The sequence below is a fragment of the Cucurbita pepo genome, chromosome 10 (genome assembly GCF_057944985.1).
Source record: "Cucurbita pepo subsp. pepo isolate OVF chromosome 10, ASM5794498v1, whole genome shotgun sequence".
Taxonomy (NCBI): domain Eukaryota; kingdom Viridiplantae; phylum Streptophyta; class Magnoliopsida; order Cucurbitales; family Cucurbitaceae; genus Cucurbita; species Cucurbita pepo.
The window spans coordinates 225,587-243,372 of NC_141807.1; the positions used below are offsets into that span (position 1 = coordinate 225,587).

The 17,786-nt window shown below is 35.7% G+C and overlaps 3 protein-coding genes across 6 annotated transcripts; 2 read left to right on the forward strand and 1 right to left on the reverse strand.

Annotated features, from left to right (window-relative positions):
• Positions 1 to 116: 116 nt before the first annotated feature.
• LOC111803086 (patatin-like protein 3) lies at positions 117 to 2,610 on the reverse strand. The gene is made up of 3 exons (XM_023687356.2): positions 1,539 to 2,610; positions 1,054 to 1,116; positions 117 to 949 (listed from the first exon to the last, which is right to left on the reverse strand). The coding sequence occupies exons 1-3, from the start codon at positions 2,499 to 2,501 to the stop codon at positions 632 to 634; spliced, it is 1,344 nt and encodes a 447-aa protein (XP_023543124.2). The 5' UTR covers positions 2,502 to 2,610; the 3' UTR covers positions 117 to 631.
• A 3,963-nt stretch (positions 2,611 to 6,573) lies between these two features.
• Positions 6,574 to 11,273, forward strand: LOC111803993 (vacuolar protein sorting-associated protein 2 homolog 2). Its single transcript, XM_023688626.2, has 11 exons — positions 6,574 to 6,782; positions 7,222 to 7,266; positions 8,135 to 8,169; positions 8,259 to 8,309; positions 8,809 to 8,913; positions 8,994 to 9,065; positions 9,332 to 9,403; positions 9,924 to 10,004; positions 10,101 to 10,136; positions 10,255 to 10,313; positions 11,004 to 11,273. Exons 1-11 carry the CDS (start codon positions 6,743 to 6,745, stop codon positions 11,062 to 11,064), a joined length of 657 nt encoding a protein of 218 aa, XP_023544394.1. The 5' UTR covers positions 6,574 to 6,742; the 3' UTR covers positions 11,065 to 11,273.
• Positions 11,274 to 11,582: 309 nt separating this feature from the next.
• LOC111803994 (protein LOL3) lies at positions 11,583 to 17,711 on the forward strand. Of its 4 annotated transcripts, none has more exons than XM_023688628.2 (8): positions 11,583 to 11,825; positions 11,967 to 12,040; positions 12,876 to 12,992; positions 15,038 to 15,148; positions 16,240 to 16,352; positions 16,888 to 16,965; positions 17,100 to 17,159; positions 17,282 to 17,711. In XM_023688628.2, the coding sequence occupies exons 3-8, from the start codon at positions 12,881 to 12,883 to the stop codon at positions 17,321 to 17,323; spliced, it is 516 nt and encodes a 171-aa protein (XP_023544396.1). In that variant the 5' UTR covers positions 11,583 to 11,825; positions 11,967 to 12,040; positions 12,876 to 12,880; the 3' UTR covers positions 17,324 to 17,711. The 4 variants fall into 4 exon arrangements, with proteins under 4 accessions (XP_023544396.1, XP_023544395.1, XP_023544397.1 ...); XM_023688627.2 differs by having other exon boundaries at positions 12,879 to 12,992; XM_023688629.2 differs by having other exon boundaries at positions 12,005 to 12,040.
• The last annotated feature ends 75 nt before the right edge of the window (positions 17,712 to 17,786 follow it).

A 17,786-nucleotide genomic window follows, 5' to 3' on the forward strand; every position in this document is an offset into this window, starting at 1 on the left:
AAAGGATAGATAGAAGAAGCAATTAATAACATTTCATTAAATAATGCTATGGTGTATTACAAATATGGGTGTTTTCTTAGTGGGTTGAGGTGAGGAGGACCCATGTCCTTGTCGTGTAGTGATTAGGAACATAATTAATTATCACACTTCCAATACAATACAAGAAAGAAAAGGTTAATACCCAATTTTGCCAATGGGATATTATGTAAAATTACACAAAACTCCAAGCTCTCCTCCCTCTCTCTCTCTCTCTCTCTCTCTAAAAATCACACTCTTTCCCATAGAAAAAAAAAATGAAATAATAAATAAAAATCTCTCAGTTTTCTTCTCTCTCTTACTGTACAACGGGCATTTGGAGAGCCCTCATATTAGCAAATGTCTAGTAGTAGTTAATCAACAACCACACCCAAAAGGATTCAAAAAAAGAAAAAAAAAAAAAAAAAAAAGCAGCTCAGCTCAGACTCGGACGTTCCCATTTCATCGCGAGCGGCAGCAAAATAAGCAGCAGCATAATACACAAATTGATAATGTTTTTTTTCTTCTTCTTCTTCTTCTTCTTCTTCTTGGGTTCTTAATTATAGAAATTAAACTAACCTCCAAATTAAGAGTGTTGGGTTTGGGTGAAATATGATTAGCAGGATGAAATGGTGGAGAGTGTGGTGGCTGAAGCAGAGGATGTCCTTGGAGACGGGAATGCCTGCTTCAATAATACAGTGGGGAGGACGCTGGTTTTTCGCCTCTCTTGTTCTTTGATCACCTCTCCTGCAAAAGCCTCCAATTTCTCCAAATTTGTGTTCTCAATCATCTTCTTTCCTTTGAATAAAACAGCCTCTATGTTCTTCTGGGTTAGCATTTCATCTGCTTTTTCCAGTATGTCTATGCTCTTTTGGCCTCTTTTGGGCTTCTCCAGACCCCCACCATACTTGCTCTTTCCTATAATCCCATTCCCCTGAGAGCATAACACAAATTCCCGAGTGTTGTTAGATGGATGAAGCTTTTTTTTTTTTTTTTCAGAAAAAAAAGGGGGAATATGAAGGAATTTGAGTGGAATACCTGAATGCGGATATAATTGGTTGTCCTGTGCGGACCAAAGGCCATACAAACAGCTTGATCAACCTATAGAATAACAGCACACAATAATTAGCTCACCAACCAATTAAATGAATTAGCCCCATTTCTTTCTCGTGCCCCCTTCTCCATCCCTATCTATCTCTTTCCCACTCTCTCTACGTGTTCTGTGCCAACAAATTAAGATTCTCTGGTTGGTTGCCAAATTTTTTATTTCCAAATTCTACTTAGACATAAAATAAGGTCACTATAATTATGAATATAGAAAATGAAGGGTTGGAGGAAGCTGGTTGATTTGTCCTGCAATAAAGCTGTCCAAATACGGCCTTCTTAAATGTGTTGTGCCCTAAATTAAATGCCGAATCTCTTAACTCCTCTGCCTCTACCGACAAATCTATCCATATCAATTGAATACTAAAATTTTGAGTAAAGGTTAGTTTGAATTGAAAGTGCAAGATTAGGAAATTTACCACGTCGGAAGTGCCTTCTCCGGCGATCCTTGTGAACGAGGCCGGCGATGAATTAAGGTTAATGGCGCCGAAATCTGACTCTCCGTTTCCGAGAGATACTACGAGGAGATCTTCGACGGTGTTGCAGAAGGGAAATTCTTGATTATTGTTCAACACGTGAGTAATAGCGGAGGCCGTCGGGTTGTTCATCGCTATGCCGCCGTCGACGGCGGTGATTTTCGTTCGCTTGTCGATGGACCACATTTCGACTGCTCCGGAGACTGTCGGTTCTGCAGACGTCGCAACACAAACGTCACGAATCTTGAAATCGTAACCGTCCATTTCATGAGCGTCGGCGCGAGAAAACAGGAATGGTGCTCGCGTGGAGAGATCATAGCACGGAATCAAAACCGACTTCAACGTGTCCTTCAACGTGCACTCTCCAAACGTCTTACGAAACAACTTCTCCACCTTCGTCGGCCGAAACACACGTCGGAAAATTCCTCCATCCGATGACCGGAAAATATCGCGACGGTTCTTAATTAGAAAATTCAAAGCTCCCTCCGCCGTAAACAGAGGACAACCGTCTTTCCCCTTCGTGAAGAGCAAGGCGGCGAGAATGCCTCCCGCTCCAGAACCAGCAACGACGTCAAAATAGTCAGCAATGCGCGCATGAGGCTTTCCCGACTTCCGACGGAGAAAATCCTCAAGATGCCTAAGTGATTTAGCGGCAAGAATTCCATCGGTGGAGCCTCCACCATCAATACTCAGAATCCTTACCTTCCCTGAGGTCTGCATTCGAGATTTGAAGGCATTAGCATCGACGGGGGGCTGAGTGGGGAGATGCAGCTTGGGAGTGGAATCATGGCAGCCAAATAGAAACTTATTTTCCAAAATGGAGAAGATCTCAAAAGTAAGCTTGTCAACATCGAAGGTAAGGGAGTCGATATCGTTAAGGTGAGGGGAGGAGGTGAGAGCAGCCATGGAAGCAGAAGAAAGAATGAAGGTTATTAAATTAGAAGTGAATGGAAGTGGGAATTAAGGAAGAGTTGAGAGAGAATTGAGAAAGATGGATTGAAGGGAAAGAGATGAAGAAGAAGGAAGTGGCGGGGGAGTTTATATAGCGATACCAATACCAATACCAATACCAATACCAATACCAATACCAATACCAATACCAATACCAATACCCATACCAATACCCATAGCAGAGAGAGTGAAAGCGTTATTTATTTATTATTTATGGGACACTACTGGTAATATTATTTATTATTTATTTAATATTTTTATAATTAGAAAGAAGGTTCAAGTCCTCCCTTCCCTCCGACGCCAAACAAATTAACTTTCTCTTCGAACCGAACCGAACCGAACCGAACCAAACCAAACCAACCTTAACCAAACCTAACCAAAAGCAGCCCTCCAAATTTGTTCCAAAATAAAGCCCACACATTTTTCCTTTTTTCTTTTTTTACTTTTTCCTTTTCTTTTACCGCCAACGTCAACACAAAATTTAAATAAAATTTAAATAGTTAAGCATTCAAATTCAAATAAATGTAAATAATTTCCATTTCTTTAAATATCTCTTTCTTTTTCTTCTTCTTTTTTTTTAATTGGTAATTCATTCAATTCACAATGCACGTGACACAGTCAAACAAGGGATAAAAAAAATTATAAATAAAAATAAAAATGGAGTGTTGAGTTGACACTTTCACTCCCAGTTGTACACAGCCCGTACCCGACGACATGTACCTAATGCCTGAGCTGTGTTACAAAAACACCCCTATAACACTCTACTATTTATTATTAATGTATTTCTTGGCGGTGTACTGGAATATTATTTATATATAAAAGAAAAAAAAATATTATTTATATATAAAAGAAAAAAAGGTGGATATTTTATTTTAACCCTTGGGTACTTTCATTTAATTTTGATAGGGATAAATCTGTACTTTCGCGGGCCTATCAGCAACCATGTTCTTTAAGTGTGTTTGTTGAAACTTCCATTTTCATTAATTTCCCCTTACTCCCTCTCCCTTTTTTCAATCAACATAAAATATCTTCTTCTTCTTCTTTTTTTTTTTTTTTCTCAATTATTTAACATTTCTATTCTATATTTATTCTCATTTAATTCTATACAAACAATAGTGTTTTAGTTATTTTAAAAAATGAGAAAAAAAGAAGAAAAGATTTGGGCGGTTACTGCTCTACAACTTAGGATAGTAACCGTTTCCATTATTACATGACATTTTATTATTATTATCATCAACAAAATGGTGCATGCCTAAGTATTTGTTTCGCAAACCCAGAATCACGATCATTAATTATTATTATTATTATCCAACATGCTTATAATTTTGGGATTTTTTCTATGAATTTAACAATTGTCTCCGAACTCCTATATATATATATATATAATAATTCCCTTTTCATGCCTGCCCCTTCAAATCATTATTGCTGAATTTAACTTCAAAGCATTATTGCTGAATTTAACAACACCTTTGAAGCAACTATCAACTTTATATGAAAATGGTACAGGGTTTCATCGTGTTGGGACGAAGGAGGGAAACGAAAATTGGTGGGTCCCAAATTAGTTCAAGTTACGAATGAGGCGATGCAAAATATCAAGATGATAATGTGCACTGCTTAGAGTATATAGAAAAATTATGCAGATGTAAGATATAGGAGCTTGAAATTTAAGGTAGGCGACATGGTGTTCTTCAAAGTGACTCCGACTAAGAGTATTCTATGGTTTTGACACAAATGCAAGTTGAGTCCACACTATCGAATCCTTCGAGAGTTTAGATCGGATTGGACCCGCTGTGTACATATTAGCCCTACCATATATATTGATATATTGATATTTGGGAAGGTGGATACCAAAAAGATATTTAAGATTTGAGAGAGAGAGAAAAAAAAAAAAAAGAGAATTGGGAAAGGTCAAATGACAAAAAAGGGTCCGAAAAACCAAAATAATTATTATTACGACTTTGTTTTATGAGCCATAACCGAAAACCTCGTCAATCATCTTTAATATTTCATAATTTTCGAAAAATAAAAATCTGGCCAATCCATAATTTAACCATCACCGACACTTGTGCCATTTTTAAATTTGATTTGAATCTTGGTTGAAATGGAGGAAATAATAGTAATATTATATGTAGAAGGGCGTGACAGTAATTATCTTGTACGGATAGATTTGATGATTGAAATATATTTTATAATAGAAGGGAGTGGAAAGTGGTAGATCTGGAGAGAGTTTGGAGAATGGGGGATGAAACTAAATTAATATATATAATAAAAAAAATGAAATGGAAAGGGACAATGAAATCCCAAGGGGGTGATTGTGTCACCCATGGAGGTGGTAGGGACACCGCTAAAAATATTTTTAAGAGAGAAAAAATAAATAAATAAAAAAAAAGAAAAGATTACCAAAATTGTTGCCCCCAATTAGAAGCTAAGTAGATGGGAAGGATTATCATTGTTTTCTTTTGTTTCTGTCTGCAAAGGGAAGGATTCATATTATAAGATCAAAAAATGAAAAGGGTTTCTTAATGTGTAGGGGAAGGAAATTAGTTTGGGTAAACTTAATTAATAATTAATAAAATTATTAGTAATAATGATTAGTAATAATGAATAGGATGATGATGCCCAAATACTATAATTTGTGTGCTGGTATCTCTATATTCTTTGAACCCAAGTTTTTGTTTATCCTCTTCCTATATTAATGTTGCTTCTTCCAATCCATTACTTTATTAAATTCAGGATTTAATCTTTTTTTTTTTATTTATTTAAAATGTCTCTTTATGTGATCATTAAAAAGATAAATTTAATTATATATTTTAGTGGATCAATAATCAATTACTTTGTTAAAAACAGAATATATGTATATATATATATATATATAAAGTTAGTTAAATAGTTTTTAAAATTGAGAGCATGAAATGGGAAGGGGGTTTGGGTTATGGGGAAAACGACAAATAGGTTGGCCGACACAATTTGGAGGGCAAAATGATAAGAAATAAAAAATGGCACGAATTGCACGTTGGGTACACGAACCCACACGGTTGGCTCAGATGGACTCCTTTTGACCGCTCAAAACTCTGACCTGCCCGCTGCCTTTCCTTCCTTCTTTCATTTTTTCGGCATATTTTTGTCATTTGTGTACAATACAATGGCTCTGTTTTCTTCTTTCTTTGTCTTTTTTCTTTTCTTTCTTTTTCTAAAGTTCATTTTAATTCAAATATTAATAAATTTATTGACTACTATAATATACTTTTATTGTAATTGTATCACTGGTTATGTTATGACTACCTCTCTTATACCTATTCCATTAGAATAAGACATTGTAACAACACAATCTTAATAATATTAACAACCCAAGTTCAAATTTCAACTAAAATTGATTCACCTATCTTCCTTATGGATAAGATAAATTTGTAACTCAACCAACTATTCATTTATAGTGACATATTTAACTCTCCAATAATATGATAGGGAAAATAACAGATATTTTTTTTTAAGTAATTATTTAGTTTTTCATAATTAAGTTTACAAATATTGAATTTCCTGATTTTGAAAACTAAAAAAATAGTTTTTATTATTTTTATTGGAATTTGGTTGAAATTTTTAATATTTTCTTAGAAAATATAGGGATAAAATGTGGTATTTTGAAGTTATGTGGGCTTGGGTTAGTTGTTGAGCCATTCAATGGGCCGACAAAGAGGCCCATTTTGCCGAAGAGGTTTCGCTTTTGGGCCGAGGCATCTAACTTCAAAACGAACATTTGCCCAAAATTTAAAAATAAGCAAAATAAACCTTTTTTTTTTTTTAATAATAATTTAAAAGAAATATTGTAAAGAGTTGAATTTTCAATTCTACCCCTTTGGAATCTGGTATGACATTGTGCGGTTCAGAGAAGAGGAATATAAAAATACTAAAATTTATATTTTAGAAAATGCAAGGTAAATATAAAACTTCAGGAAGGGTAGTTTAGGCAGTGCGAATTCGTAACGGCTACTTTGATCACCGCCGTCTGTTTCATATAGAATGTGAAAGCGAGAAAAAAAGTTCGTGCACGCTCTTCCAGGCCTCACAGTGTGAGCTTCACTACTTGGCTTCCAAATCCTCATATTCGCTTTGGAATTGTAAACATTGTCGACCACTGCAATCCCTACGTTTATTCCCACTCTGCTTCCGCAGTCAGCTAGGGTAGGGGAGAACCAACGATGAACATGAACATCTTCAGGAAGAAAACCTCCCCCAAAGGTCTGATAAATTTCTCTTTCTCTTCCGATCTGCTCCTTCTTTGCTTCCAATTTTACGATTGTTTTGTTGATTCTAGCCTCTGATTCTCCTTTTTTCTTTACCATTTCACTGCTTTTTTACGTGCATTTCACTGCTTCTTTACGTGCATTTCCCTAGTTTGTACGATTTCGGGGTAAATTTTGAAGATGATCGGCGTTTTTCACACAGATCTTAGGGTTAATATTCTGTGTTCGATTAAAGACGCGATTTAAATTTCCCGTACAGTGGTAGGGGCTTTGCTCGAAGCAATTAGAATGAGTTAAAATGGGATTCCTCTTATTGTTTGAGATGATACTTACTTCTGCTACTAAGGGAACTTTAGTTGCCTGGGGTGCGGTTAATGCAGAAATCCATTGCGGCTTCATTAGGCATGAATGATGACATTGTGCTTTTATTACAGATGCTCTTCGCACCAGCAAGCGAGAAATGGCTGTTGCAACTAGAGGTACTACAATTCTTCTACTTCACAATTTGTTTCTAAATCTCTTGGTGTTTCCCCCGGGTATGGTCCAAATCATTTGGAATTATAGTGCCACTTGAGGGACTTCAAAACCTAAACAAAACTTTCTGTTTGTTTTATTCTATCAAAAGTTATGTTTTGTTTCTTTTGCACTGGAAGGGAGATGCAGGAATGTATTTAATGACCCTAATGAATGGACAATCCTGAACTACGCATTAGTACTGAAGCCCTAAAGCATTTGACTTTCCAGGCAATTCCCCAGTCCCCAGTTGTTGTTAGCAACGGGAAATCCCCTTTTCTAATACACTGATTCTCTTTTCATCCGGATGCCATCAGCCTTCAGACTAATTAGCAACACCTAAAGCTACTAATGGGGGAGCATTACTCCCTTTCGTTCATCTCCTCACTCTATTTATTAATTTTGGCATCTTGTCACTTAATTTGAAACTACTATGTCGTTCCCTTTTCTTTCCTACCTCATTCTCATTGTATAGGGGTGAGCTTTACCAAAATAAGCTACCGAATGAAATTAAAATAACCGTTTTATTCAACTGTGCCTACCCATACTCTTTAAGTGCATGCAACTGCACATACGTGGCATTGGTAATTGTGGCATTTGTGGACTAAGGTTTGCAAGTAAAAAGCCTGTGAGTTAAGGGCCAGGATTCCCTGTCCTTAACTCGTGCTTTCCTCTACTTTGATTCCTACTTCATCAGTACGATGCAGATCTGAAATTTTATTGGCTCATGCTGTAGAATCTTCAATCAGTACATTCATTATTTATCAAACTCCGTCCTTCAATCTACATTTATATACAATTGATACGTTGGCTTATATGTTTATCAATTCTCAGGCATTGAGCGAGAAATTGCCTCTCTTCAGTTGGAGGTATCATGTGAACTCCCTTTTGGTTTTAATTTCTACTACCTCCTTTGCCTTTTCTCTTCTCTTAGATTTCCTACTCTTTCTAATTTCAGGAAAAAAAATTGGTCGCGGAGATAAAGCAGACAGCTAAAACTGGGAATGAGGTAAGTCAACTTTATTAGATCTATTGGTGATAGGTAGCGTTATATCTAGTACTTAATCCCTTCCACAACTGCTCAAACATGTTAATCTTATTTATGGATTGTTCCATTAGTTATTCATGATTCTAAAACTTCAAACTAGTGTTTCCTGGGCTTTGTATGTGACTAATGTTTTCTGTACCTTCATGATTACTGGTTGGTTTGATATTTTGTTTTCCATGCAGTTGAGCCACTCACATATTTTCTCTCGACTGAAATTCCATGCAAACTGAACCTAGTGAAATTGCATTAAAGAAGCCAATAAATGTTTTGGCGGCAGAAAAGGAATTTAGAATCCGAAGATGCCATTTATTCGGAAATAAATTTAATTTAGATTGTGGTTTACTGTTGATAATCACCTTGGGCACGCACAAATATAATTTTTTTGTCACTTGTATTATCATCCTATTATTTTGGCACGAGTAAAATTTATTTTCATATTTCCTTTTAATTCATCATACAGGCTGCCACTAGAATCCTTGCTCGACAGCTTGTTCGCCTACGCCAACAAATAACTAATTTGCAAGGAAGTCGTGCCCAAATTCGAGGTGTAGCTACTCATACACAGGTCACCATCCTTACCGTGAAAACATGTTGACCATCGGTTTTAGTTTAGGGAAATAATCGACTGATGATGTCTTTTCCCAGGCACTATATGCTAGTACTTCAATCTCTACTGGAATGAAGGGTGCAACAAAAGCAATGGTTGCAATGAACAAGGTAAGCACACGAAAGAGAATACGATAGCCTTAATTTTATTATGATTCTTCTATTTTAAAGGAAGAATGAGACACACTGGTAGAGAACTAGCAGTTACTTGATTGAAAGTGTTTGATTGGTGCATCATTTTGGTTGACATAATAGACTGAAATTTGTTGTGAGTGTAAAATTAAAGGACTTTTTTTTCCCCAAAAATTTTCATGTCGGCAACTTTCTTTACATTGCAACCAAACGATCAATTTTATCATCTTTGTTTTCCATTGCAGCAAATGGCACCAGCAAAGCAGGCTAAAGTGATTAAGGAGTTTCAGAAGCAGTCGGCACAGTTGGACATGACGGTAATATTCCCAGTTTCACTATTTCTTTTTCTTATTGAATACAACATAGTTTCGATGGGGGGAAGGGAGAATGAGTTGAATTATTACACCAATGACCAAATTAAATCTTTTGTTTTAATGGATATGTCTGAAATGCAAGAAAAGAGATATTAATTCTGCTTTCCACTTATGGGTAGCTCTGTCTGGTGTATATTCATTGTACTATTGTTTTGATCACATCATCTGAGGATATCATTGTTAACAGCTTTTTGTACCGTAATATGCGTTCTTTGTGAGGACAAAAGAGAATCAGGAAAAAAATATGGGAGGGAAGAAAAATATTTCACCAGATTGGGGGTGATAGAGGGGAAATAAAAAAGGCCTTGCCCTTGTATTAACTTAATCTCGTCCATCACAAAAGTCGAGCCATATTCCTGGCGTTGGATGCAAAATACCCAACTATTATTGTGGCCTCGAGCTAGTAGATTTTTCTCTTTCTTTTTCCAGTCGTGCATTATGTTTTCATACTTCTTTTCTCCAGATTGAAATGATGTCAGAGTCTATAGATGAAACTTTAGATAAGGATGAGGCCGAAGAGGAAACTGAGGAGCTTACGAATCAGGCAAGTTCTTTCCACATATTTAAGGTTGCATACCCTGTACCTTTGATTGAAGGATTTTACTAACTAGACATTTGTTTTTTGCTGTTCTCTTCACAGGTGCTTGATGAGATTGGCGTTGATATTGCATCCCAGGTTGGTCTCTTGAAAATGAACACTTTGCTTGGATCTCAAATATGTTTTTACCTTTTTTTTTTTTTCCTTCACTTGGAAACATTTATTGCTCTCTGACATTGGTTTTTCCTGTTGACAGTTGTCTTCTGCTCCCAAAGGCCGGATTGCAGCAAGGAAGACTGAAAATACAGTTGCCAGGTACCCTATGCATTATTATTATCGGGATTTTTCTTTCTCGGTTTCATACATTTTATAACATAACACACGTATAGATAGATACATATCGGTCGTAGTCTATATTGTACTCTGATTGAATGCATACAAAGGGAAACTTTACTTTCACTGTGCTACAATGCCGAATACCGACAAGCCTTTTTAGGTGTCTTCATCTCTTTTGGACAAAAACTGTACACAAAGAAGATCTATTAAAACTTTAATCAAGCTCCTTTTTGGGGATATTTCTTTTGGGAACATTCCAAAAGGTGACTAATGGGCGTGGAAATCTGGGAGATGATGAACCTCAGGGCATAATGGTCAATATATAAAGAAAATATCATCTAGAGTGTTCTGAAACAAAGATAATTTTGATAATGGTCAAAATAACAGCCATTTCTTTCTTTTTTTAATATCGGACTATCAGCCTTTAAGATGATAATTTGCATCTCCTTTCACCGAACTAGACTCGAATTGATTCTTCTTAAAGAGATAGTATTTATGCCTATAAGCACGTGCTAGCTTTCATTGAGCTAATAATAATTTAGCTTGAGATAATGATAGTTTGCATCTCTATTCAGTCACCTAGACTCGATTTGATTCTTCATATAATTTAGCCCTTTATGCACTTGCTAGCTTTCATTGAACTAATGATAAATTTTAATTTACGCGCAGCTCCGAATCTCCAGATGTTGAGGACCTTGAAAAGAGGTTGGCCTCTCTTCGACGTAATTGAATTGAGATCGAATTCCACAAAGCTACGGGAATTTCAAATACATCAGTTCTATTTACATGTAAAGTCAAATAATATTGTTGTTGGTAGCAAATTTACATGGATCATATTTCCCTTTGTTAACATGAATTAACTAGTCAATGTATATTTGTTGTGTGGGACTCGGAAGCATGATTAATTAGGATTATAATGGAGAGGAAAGTTTTAGAACACCATCCGTCAAATACATCAGCAGACCAGCAGGCTTCATCGATTATATGATGTGTATATATAGTAACGAGATATATGGCCTCAGGATTTTGTCACATTTAAAAATAATTTTCTATTTCCAATAAATGGAAAATAGTTGTGTGTTTAATTTAAACACAAAAACAAATGTTTGCAGTATTGAAGAGAAGTTGGAAATTACGAGAATATCCTTGGGAATGGATTTATTATTCTGTTTATTTCGTTGTCTGTCGCGATGGACGCGCTCGTCGATTAAAATATTCACGAAATTTACATAAAGTAAAAATCTGGGAAGTTGCTCATTCTTCTCCATTTTCGATTTCTTTTAATCTTTTTCGGAAAAAAGAAAATATTCTTATTTCGTTTCTTCAATCTTACCGTCTTCCTTTTCTGTCCCATTCTCTGGCATTTCGATTTTCAACCGCAGTTCTCGCTTCCACCCTCATCCGCTTAATACGGCCTCCTTCATAGCTACACCTCCGCGATCATCTTCTTCATAACTAATCCTTTCTTCCTTTCTCGTCCACCATTTTCAGGTTTCTTACCTCCCCTTCTCTCCCTGTGTGTAATTGTAATTTGTGCATCTTTCTGCACTGTCTCGTGTATTTCTTTTTTGTTTCTTTCGTTTGATGAGATTTTTTACGATTGGGACATTTGGATTTTCGAATGCTTGACAGATTTCCTTCTTGGGGCTTCTACGTGATCGTTTTTGTAGGTTAATCGGTCGTCGCAAGGAGGATCGGGAGAAAAGGTGTTTACTTCTGTATTTGGCTTTCTTTTTCCTTCAATTTTTTGTTCCTCTGTTTGTTCTGTTTGCTTTTAGAGACTTGAGTTATTAGGTTTTATGCTTCCCTCATAATTTCATCAATCTTGAGGGATCTTTTGCTCGAGCATGCATCTTTTATAGTGTATATTTCCCAATTGCAAGCTGTCCTTTAGTTTTGCAATGTTATGTATATGCATACAAAACAAAGAAGCGGTTTCCCTGGATTTCCCCCGATAAGAGGTTTAGTTATCGATCAAATAAAGCTGTAGAAAGAGGGCTGAGAACAAGATCTTCTCATTGTTGAATTCTTTCGTGAATTAACTCCCTGGTTACGATTGCATTCGTGAATTAACTAATGTTGAAAGAGGAAATAAATAATTAAATCTTTCCGGTAAAAGGAAGCCAAGACAAACTCTGGTAACCTTAATTGTCCTCGAAAGGGCTTCTATATCGTTTTTATTCTAAAGAAATCATTTGTAAGGTTGATCTACTTTTATTCCTTTGCTTCCTGGTTACCATTTCAGTAGTTACGTTTATTTTTTTGGCTTCAGTTTTAGAACCTAATTTCTCTGTAACCACAGCAGAAGAGGGGGGTATTTTTCCTGATGAATTTTTTTATCCTTATAAATCATCTGTGGACTTATTTGAATTGTTGTTTGATATTGAATCTTGTTGAAGGAAAATGTATGCTTCGTGTGGAATTATTGTGCATAGAGGGAAGTTAATTTCATATCGGTTATTTTTTCAATCTTGCACATAGCTTATGATGCTGAAGTCCACTCTTGACAAGCTCTTGATTTTCTCTCTCCACTTGCTGTAGCAGCTATGCAGAGCCAACTTGTATGCAGTGGGTGTAGGAGCATTCTTCTTTATCCTGGAGGGGCTACTAACGTATGCTGTGCATTATGCAGTACAGTCACCTCAGTTCCCCCTCCTGGTATACAATTTTTCGTATTGCTTCTTTTCCCTTTTTGGTCGATAAAAGTTTTGAGGAAATTATGTTAACAAATGCAATGTGCTGAGTTATTTATAATCTACCTGACAAACTATATAATTTAGGCTGGAGGGATGATGGTCAAGGAAGTGACCTCGTTGCCTAATTCAAATAATCTACCTGACTACATTTTTTTTGGTTGAGAAACTGAGTTCTTATTTTTTACAAAGAGAAACAAATTTCATTAATGAATGAAATAAAGGGAGTTAATAGATGTACAAGAAAGTTTCAAATTCAAAATTAAAGAAGTAAGACTGTAAACATTAGAAGGGTGCTGACATTTACACCAACAAAAAGCATGAAATAAAATCAAGCACAATAATCGCCCTGGAAAGGGTGACCCACAAAAAAAAAAAAAAAAAAAAAAAGAAAGAAAGAACAAGAACAAGAAGAAGCATGGATATCATAAATCATGCTTGGCATGACTATGGCATGACTATAGACCAACAAATAGTGTCAAACATAAAGAGCCAATAACACTTTCACATCAGTAAATAGCATAAATAAAATCAAGTCCAAAAAAGTCGAAAGATAAGGAAGTATCCCTGAAAATTCTTCCATTCCACTCATACCGAATATTCCAGAAGATAGCCTAGTTGACAACAAGGCATAAAATATACTAATCACCATGGAAAGTGTGACCCACACAAAAGAAAAAAGCAAGGGTATTACAAAGTGCCCGGCATGACCATAGACCAACCACAAGTGTCAAACATAAAGAGCCAATAACACTGGGCAAAAGGACGGTATGCAAACAAATGATAAGGATACTCTTCATGTGATGAGCACATAAGCCTTATTGATAGCAAGGCATAACGTCTTCTAATTACCATGGAAAGGGTGACCCAAAAAAAAAAAAAAAGATGCGAGGATATCATAAATTATGCCAGGCATAACCATAGACCAACCAAAAGCGTCAAACGTAAACAGCCAATAATTTTTAGCAAAAGGACAATAGGCATACAAATAATAAGGATACTTTTCATATATATACTTCACTGAGATTATGCGAAGTTAAAGCCAATTAACGATATTTAAGAACTTGAAAGAAATTGAAGGATTTAATAAGCTGTGACTAGAGGAAAAAGATGTTATCCTAAGGATTAGAGTATCTATTCCTTGTCCTACTTTTCGGGTTAAATTTTTCTCATGGCCATGTCCCTAAATTAGAAAAGAAAATATTTAATACAGATAGATTTTAGCATGTTGGACACATGTCCAGAGCGTGTCCTTGCATCGTGGGTCATAATGGTATTCCCTTCTTGATGCATTTCATGTGGAAGTCGTCTCAGAATTTAGACAATCTTTTTTGGATTTGTGATTCTGATAGAGGATTGTGATATAAGTTTCTTTATGAGATTGGAATATCGAGGGTTCATCCAGGAGTGTATTTTATGATAGAATATTTTCATTTCATTAGGCACCAAGAAATATAGGGTTGTGATATAGGCTGCTTTGCAAGTTTGAAGTTTTGTGGATTCATGCAGAAGAATTATGGCTTTCTATAATGGAATATGTTCATGTGAAAAGGTTCCAAGTGGAAGATTATCATGTTTGTAGCCTCTTCGCGGAGTATTTTGTTTAAAAGTTTTTAGGATAAATATATAAATTCTGAAATTTACCCTTAATGTATTAAAAAATCAAAATTAGGTCTTCCATGAAAAAATCTCTAAAAATTTGCTGGTTGAAGTTTCGACCACATTGAAAAAGTATCCATCTTTTTATACTTAGTTGACAAATATGTAAATTATATGATACTGGGCAGTATAAATGAATTGAGTTGGACTTACTTTTTCATGATGAATATTATTTTATTAGTTTCTAATTTTATTTTTATTTCTTAAAAGTTAACCATTAAGGTCTGATAGCAAAGGTGTTAAAACGTGTCTCTTCTCATATAATATATATGCCCCAGCTGTTCATAGCTATTTGTCATGTGGTAACACTTTTGAGGTCTTATATCAGAGACTTGGGCCTTGCATTTGCAGGAACAGATATGGCTCAACTTATATGTGGAGGTTGCAGGACATTGCTTATGTACGCACGTGGGGCAACAAGTGTTAGATGCTCATGCTGTCATACAGTGAACCTTGCACCTGGTATGAAGAAACTTATCGTTGATTTTGGTTTTGGGAAGGATATATGGATATTTGAATGTGACAGAGCTCCTTATATTTGTTTGAGCTTTGTTTTTTTTCGGTGACTAGGGTTAATAGTAAGACTTGGGCATTCAGATGATTAAATTATTGGTTTTTCCCGCTATAATTCTCTTGGTTCTATTTCATTCTCTCATATTTCTCTTTTTTCTTCCTTCACAATTCTTTTTGTTTATTCTATGCTTCTGGAAAAAAAATCATTATATCTTTTGATGTAGGTATTTGCTTTGCTTGAGAACAAAAATGGTTTCGTTGTTACTTGTTTCTCCCAGGCAATGCCTTAAAAGCCTAAAGACGGTCTTGAGGCTTTTCCTCTTAAAAAGGCTAGACGTAAGCTTCGAGGTGGTATGAGACGTAAGCCTCGAGTTTAACTAAAACATTTAACAAATTCTAAATTAGTATGACCAAGTATTGCAAAACATAATAATCATATAAGATAATTTTTTTTAAAAAAGCACCTCTATAAATTGCTGGTTAAACAAAAATTCTAAAAGGATATCTTTAACCTCACTACTATTATCATTTATAAGATTGATTTATAATATAAATTTTGTCTTCAATACTTTTGAAGTCTTGATAGCATTAGTAGCATTAGTTTATATTGTCATGAACGATATTTTTTTTTTTTTTTTTTTTTTTGGGTAAGAATGAGGCAAGCTAACGTTATTCTTTCAATCGTTACATGAGGCATAGAGACTCTAAGCTTCAATTTCACAAGGGCGTAAGGTTCTTATGGTTAAAAAGAAAAAAAAAACATAAAGTCTCGAGGCTAAAAGTTAGTCTTATCTTGAGGCAATCCTCAAGGTGTAATCTTGCTTTTTAGTCTTGCTTGGGAAATAAAATTTTGGCTTTCCCCGATTTGAATGTGGGATCTTATTTATGCCAATTCTAGTCTTGTTTATGCTGGTTTCTGTATCATGCTATTAATTATTAGACACTCAAAAAAATTTCTTATGTTATAGCACTTAGCTAGGTTAGAGTTATCATGTTTGGGTGTTGTGACATTTTTTCTTTTTAAAAAAAAAAAAAAAAAGCCACGAACCAGGTTGCACATGTTAACTGTGGAAACTGCCGAACAACACTCGTCTTTCCATACGGAGCTCCATCTGTCAAGTGTGCCATCTGTCACTATGTTACTAACGTTGGTGTAAGTATAATCCATTTCTTTTCATAGGTAGCTGAAACTTCTTGATATTCTTAACGTTAGCTGTGTCGGTGAATGTGATAGGTTTGAAGTATTCTCTCTTTTTTTTATGAGCTCATGCATTCATCTGTCTGCCTCCTTCATCACTTATAAATATTCTTTATGTTGATTTTGGAAAGCAACTTAGTCTATTCCCCATGTGGCTTCAGTTATACTTGACTAGCTTGAAAGGATACAACTAAATTTTGTGGTCAAAATTAAGGTGGTACACTTTTGTGGCAGTTCTATCCTTGTTACATTCCTAAACAATCGCTTTTCTCTCTGCATGGGTTGTTAGGGAATATTAATGAAGAACCAAAATGTTCAAAACTTAAAAAACTTGTATCCAAGACATTTACTCTATAAACTTCCCATGAACCCGAGGTGGTAAAGTTTGGATCTGTTAAGCACTTCTGCTTACGTACTCTTGTTATACATGCTAAGTGTTAATATTTTTCTACCAGCTCTTCATGTTTTCTTCATTGATGTCTCTTTGCAGATGTCCAACGTGAGGGTTCCTATTCCAGTGCACAGGCGTAACGGAACACTTGGCTCTGGGATGCCCCCTTCATCATCAGTATGTTCTCACTCAATCTTTTCATTTTCCATGCCCCTCCTTTCAGGCCTCTGCAATGACCATTGAGTGGGTTTGTAATTTTGATTGTGCGGCATAGTTGATTTAAGATTGTTCACTATTTTCATTTTCTGCAGTCTCAGAGCCAAACAGTAGTAGTTGAGAACCCGATGTCTGTTGATGAAAGTGGCAAATTGGTAAGTATTCATGGTTTTCATTCGCCTCCTTTCCCTTTACCCTCATTGGAATCGTATGTTCTCTGTTTTATTATCAGCAACAAACTAACTGTGTAGACTACTACTAATACAACGAATGACAGGTGAGCAATGTCGTTGTGGGTGTCACGACAGATAAAAGGTAACTCGGTGAGATGGTGGTTGATCGATGGAACTTACTATTAGCGGCTGAAAAAGGATGGGAGGAAACGATATATATATTTATATATATCTAGTACATTACTATACTGCTTGGAATATGAATATGATGTGGACATTTCTGTATAGTTTGCCTCCAGATTTTCCCTCGAGGTAACCAATCATTCTTGAGTCAACTTCAATTTTCGAGGTTCAGAGAACTATTTACCCTGTGAATGTGAGATGTATATGGTGGACCAGAAGAATTGAGGGTCTATACTGCATTACTTGTCTGATTTTCTGTACCGAATCATTGAGCTGTCTCGCAAGTAAAAATATTATACATCCATCGTATCCCCTTTAGTAAATACGAGTATTATAAACGTTGTCTTGTAATTTCCGTTCCCATCATTGGCATTGTCATTGGCGGTATGCATTTTCAATTTCCGTTGGTTTTGTTCATATCCTAAG

Bases quoted from the DNA above. Each gene is read 5' to 3' on its own strand.
- LOC111803086 (XM_023687356.2), bottom strand. From the start codon at position 2,501: ATGGCTGCTCTCACCTCCTCCCCTCACCTTAACGATATCGACTCCCTT. The intron at 1,117-1,538 runs GTAAATTTCCTA...GTTATTCTATAG, and splicing joins GAGAAGGCACTTCCGACGTG to GTTGATCAAGCTGTTTGTAT. The intron at 950-1,053 runs GTATTCCACTCA...TTATGCTCTCAG, and splicing joins CCAATTATATCCGCATTCAG to GGGAATGGGATTATAGGAAA.
- LOC111803993 (XM_023688626.2), top strand. From the start codon at position 6,743: ATGAACATGAACATCTTCAGGAAGAAAACCTCCCCCAAAG. The intron at 8,310-8,808 runs GTAAGTCAACTT...TTCATCATACAG, and splicing joins CAGCTAAAACTGGGAATGAG to GCTGCCACTAGAATCCTTGC. The intron at 10,314-11,003 runs GTACCCTATGCA...ATTTACGCGCAG, and splicing joins ACTGAAAATACAGTTGCCAG to CTCCGAATCTCCAGATGTTG.
- LOC111803994 (XM_023688628.2), top strand. From the start codon at position 12,881: ATGCAGAGCCAACTTGTATGCAGTGGGTGTAGGAGCATTCTTCTTTAT. The intron at 16,353-16,887 runs GTAAGTATAATC...GTCTCTTTGCAG, and splicing joins ACTATGTTACTAACGTTGGT to ATGTCCAACGTGAGGGTTCC. The intron at 16,966-17,099 runs GTATGTTCTCAC...CATTTTCTGCAG, and splicing joins GGATGCCCCCTTCATCATCA to TCTCAGAGCCAAACAGTAGT.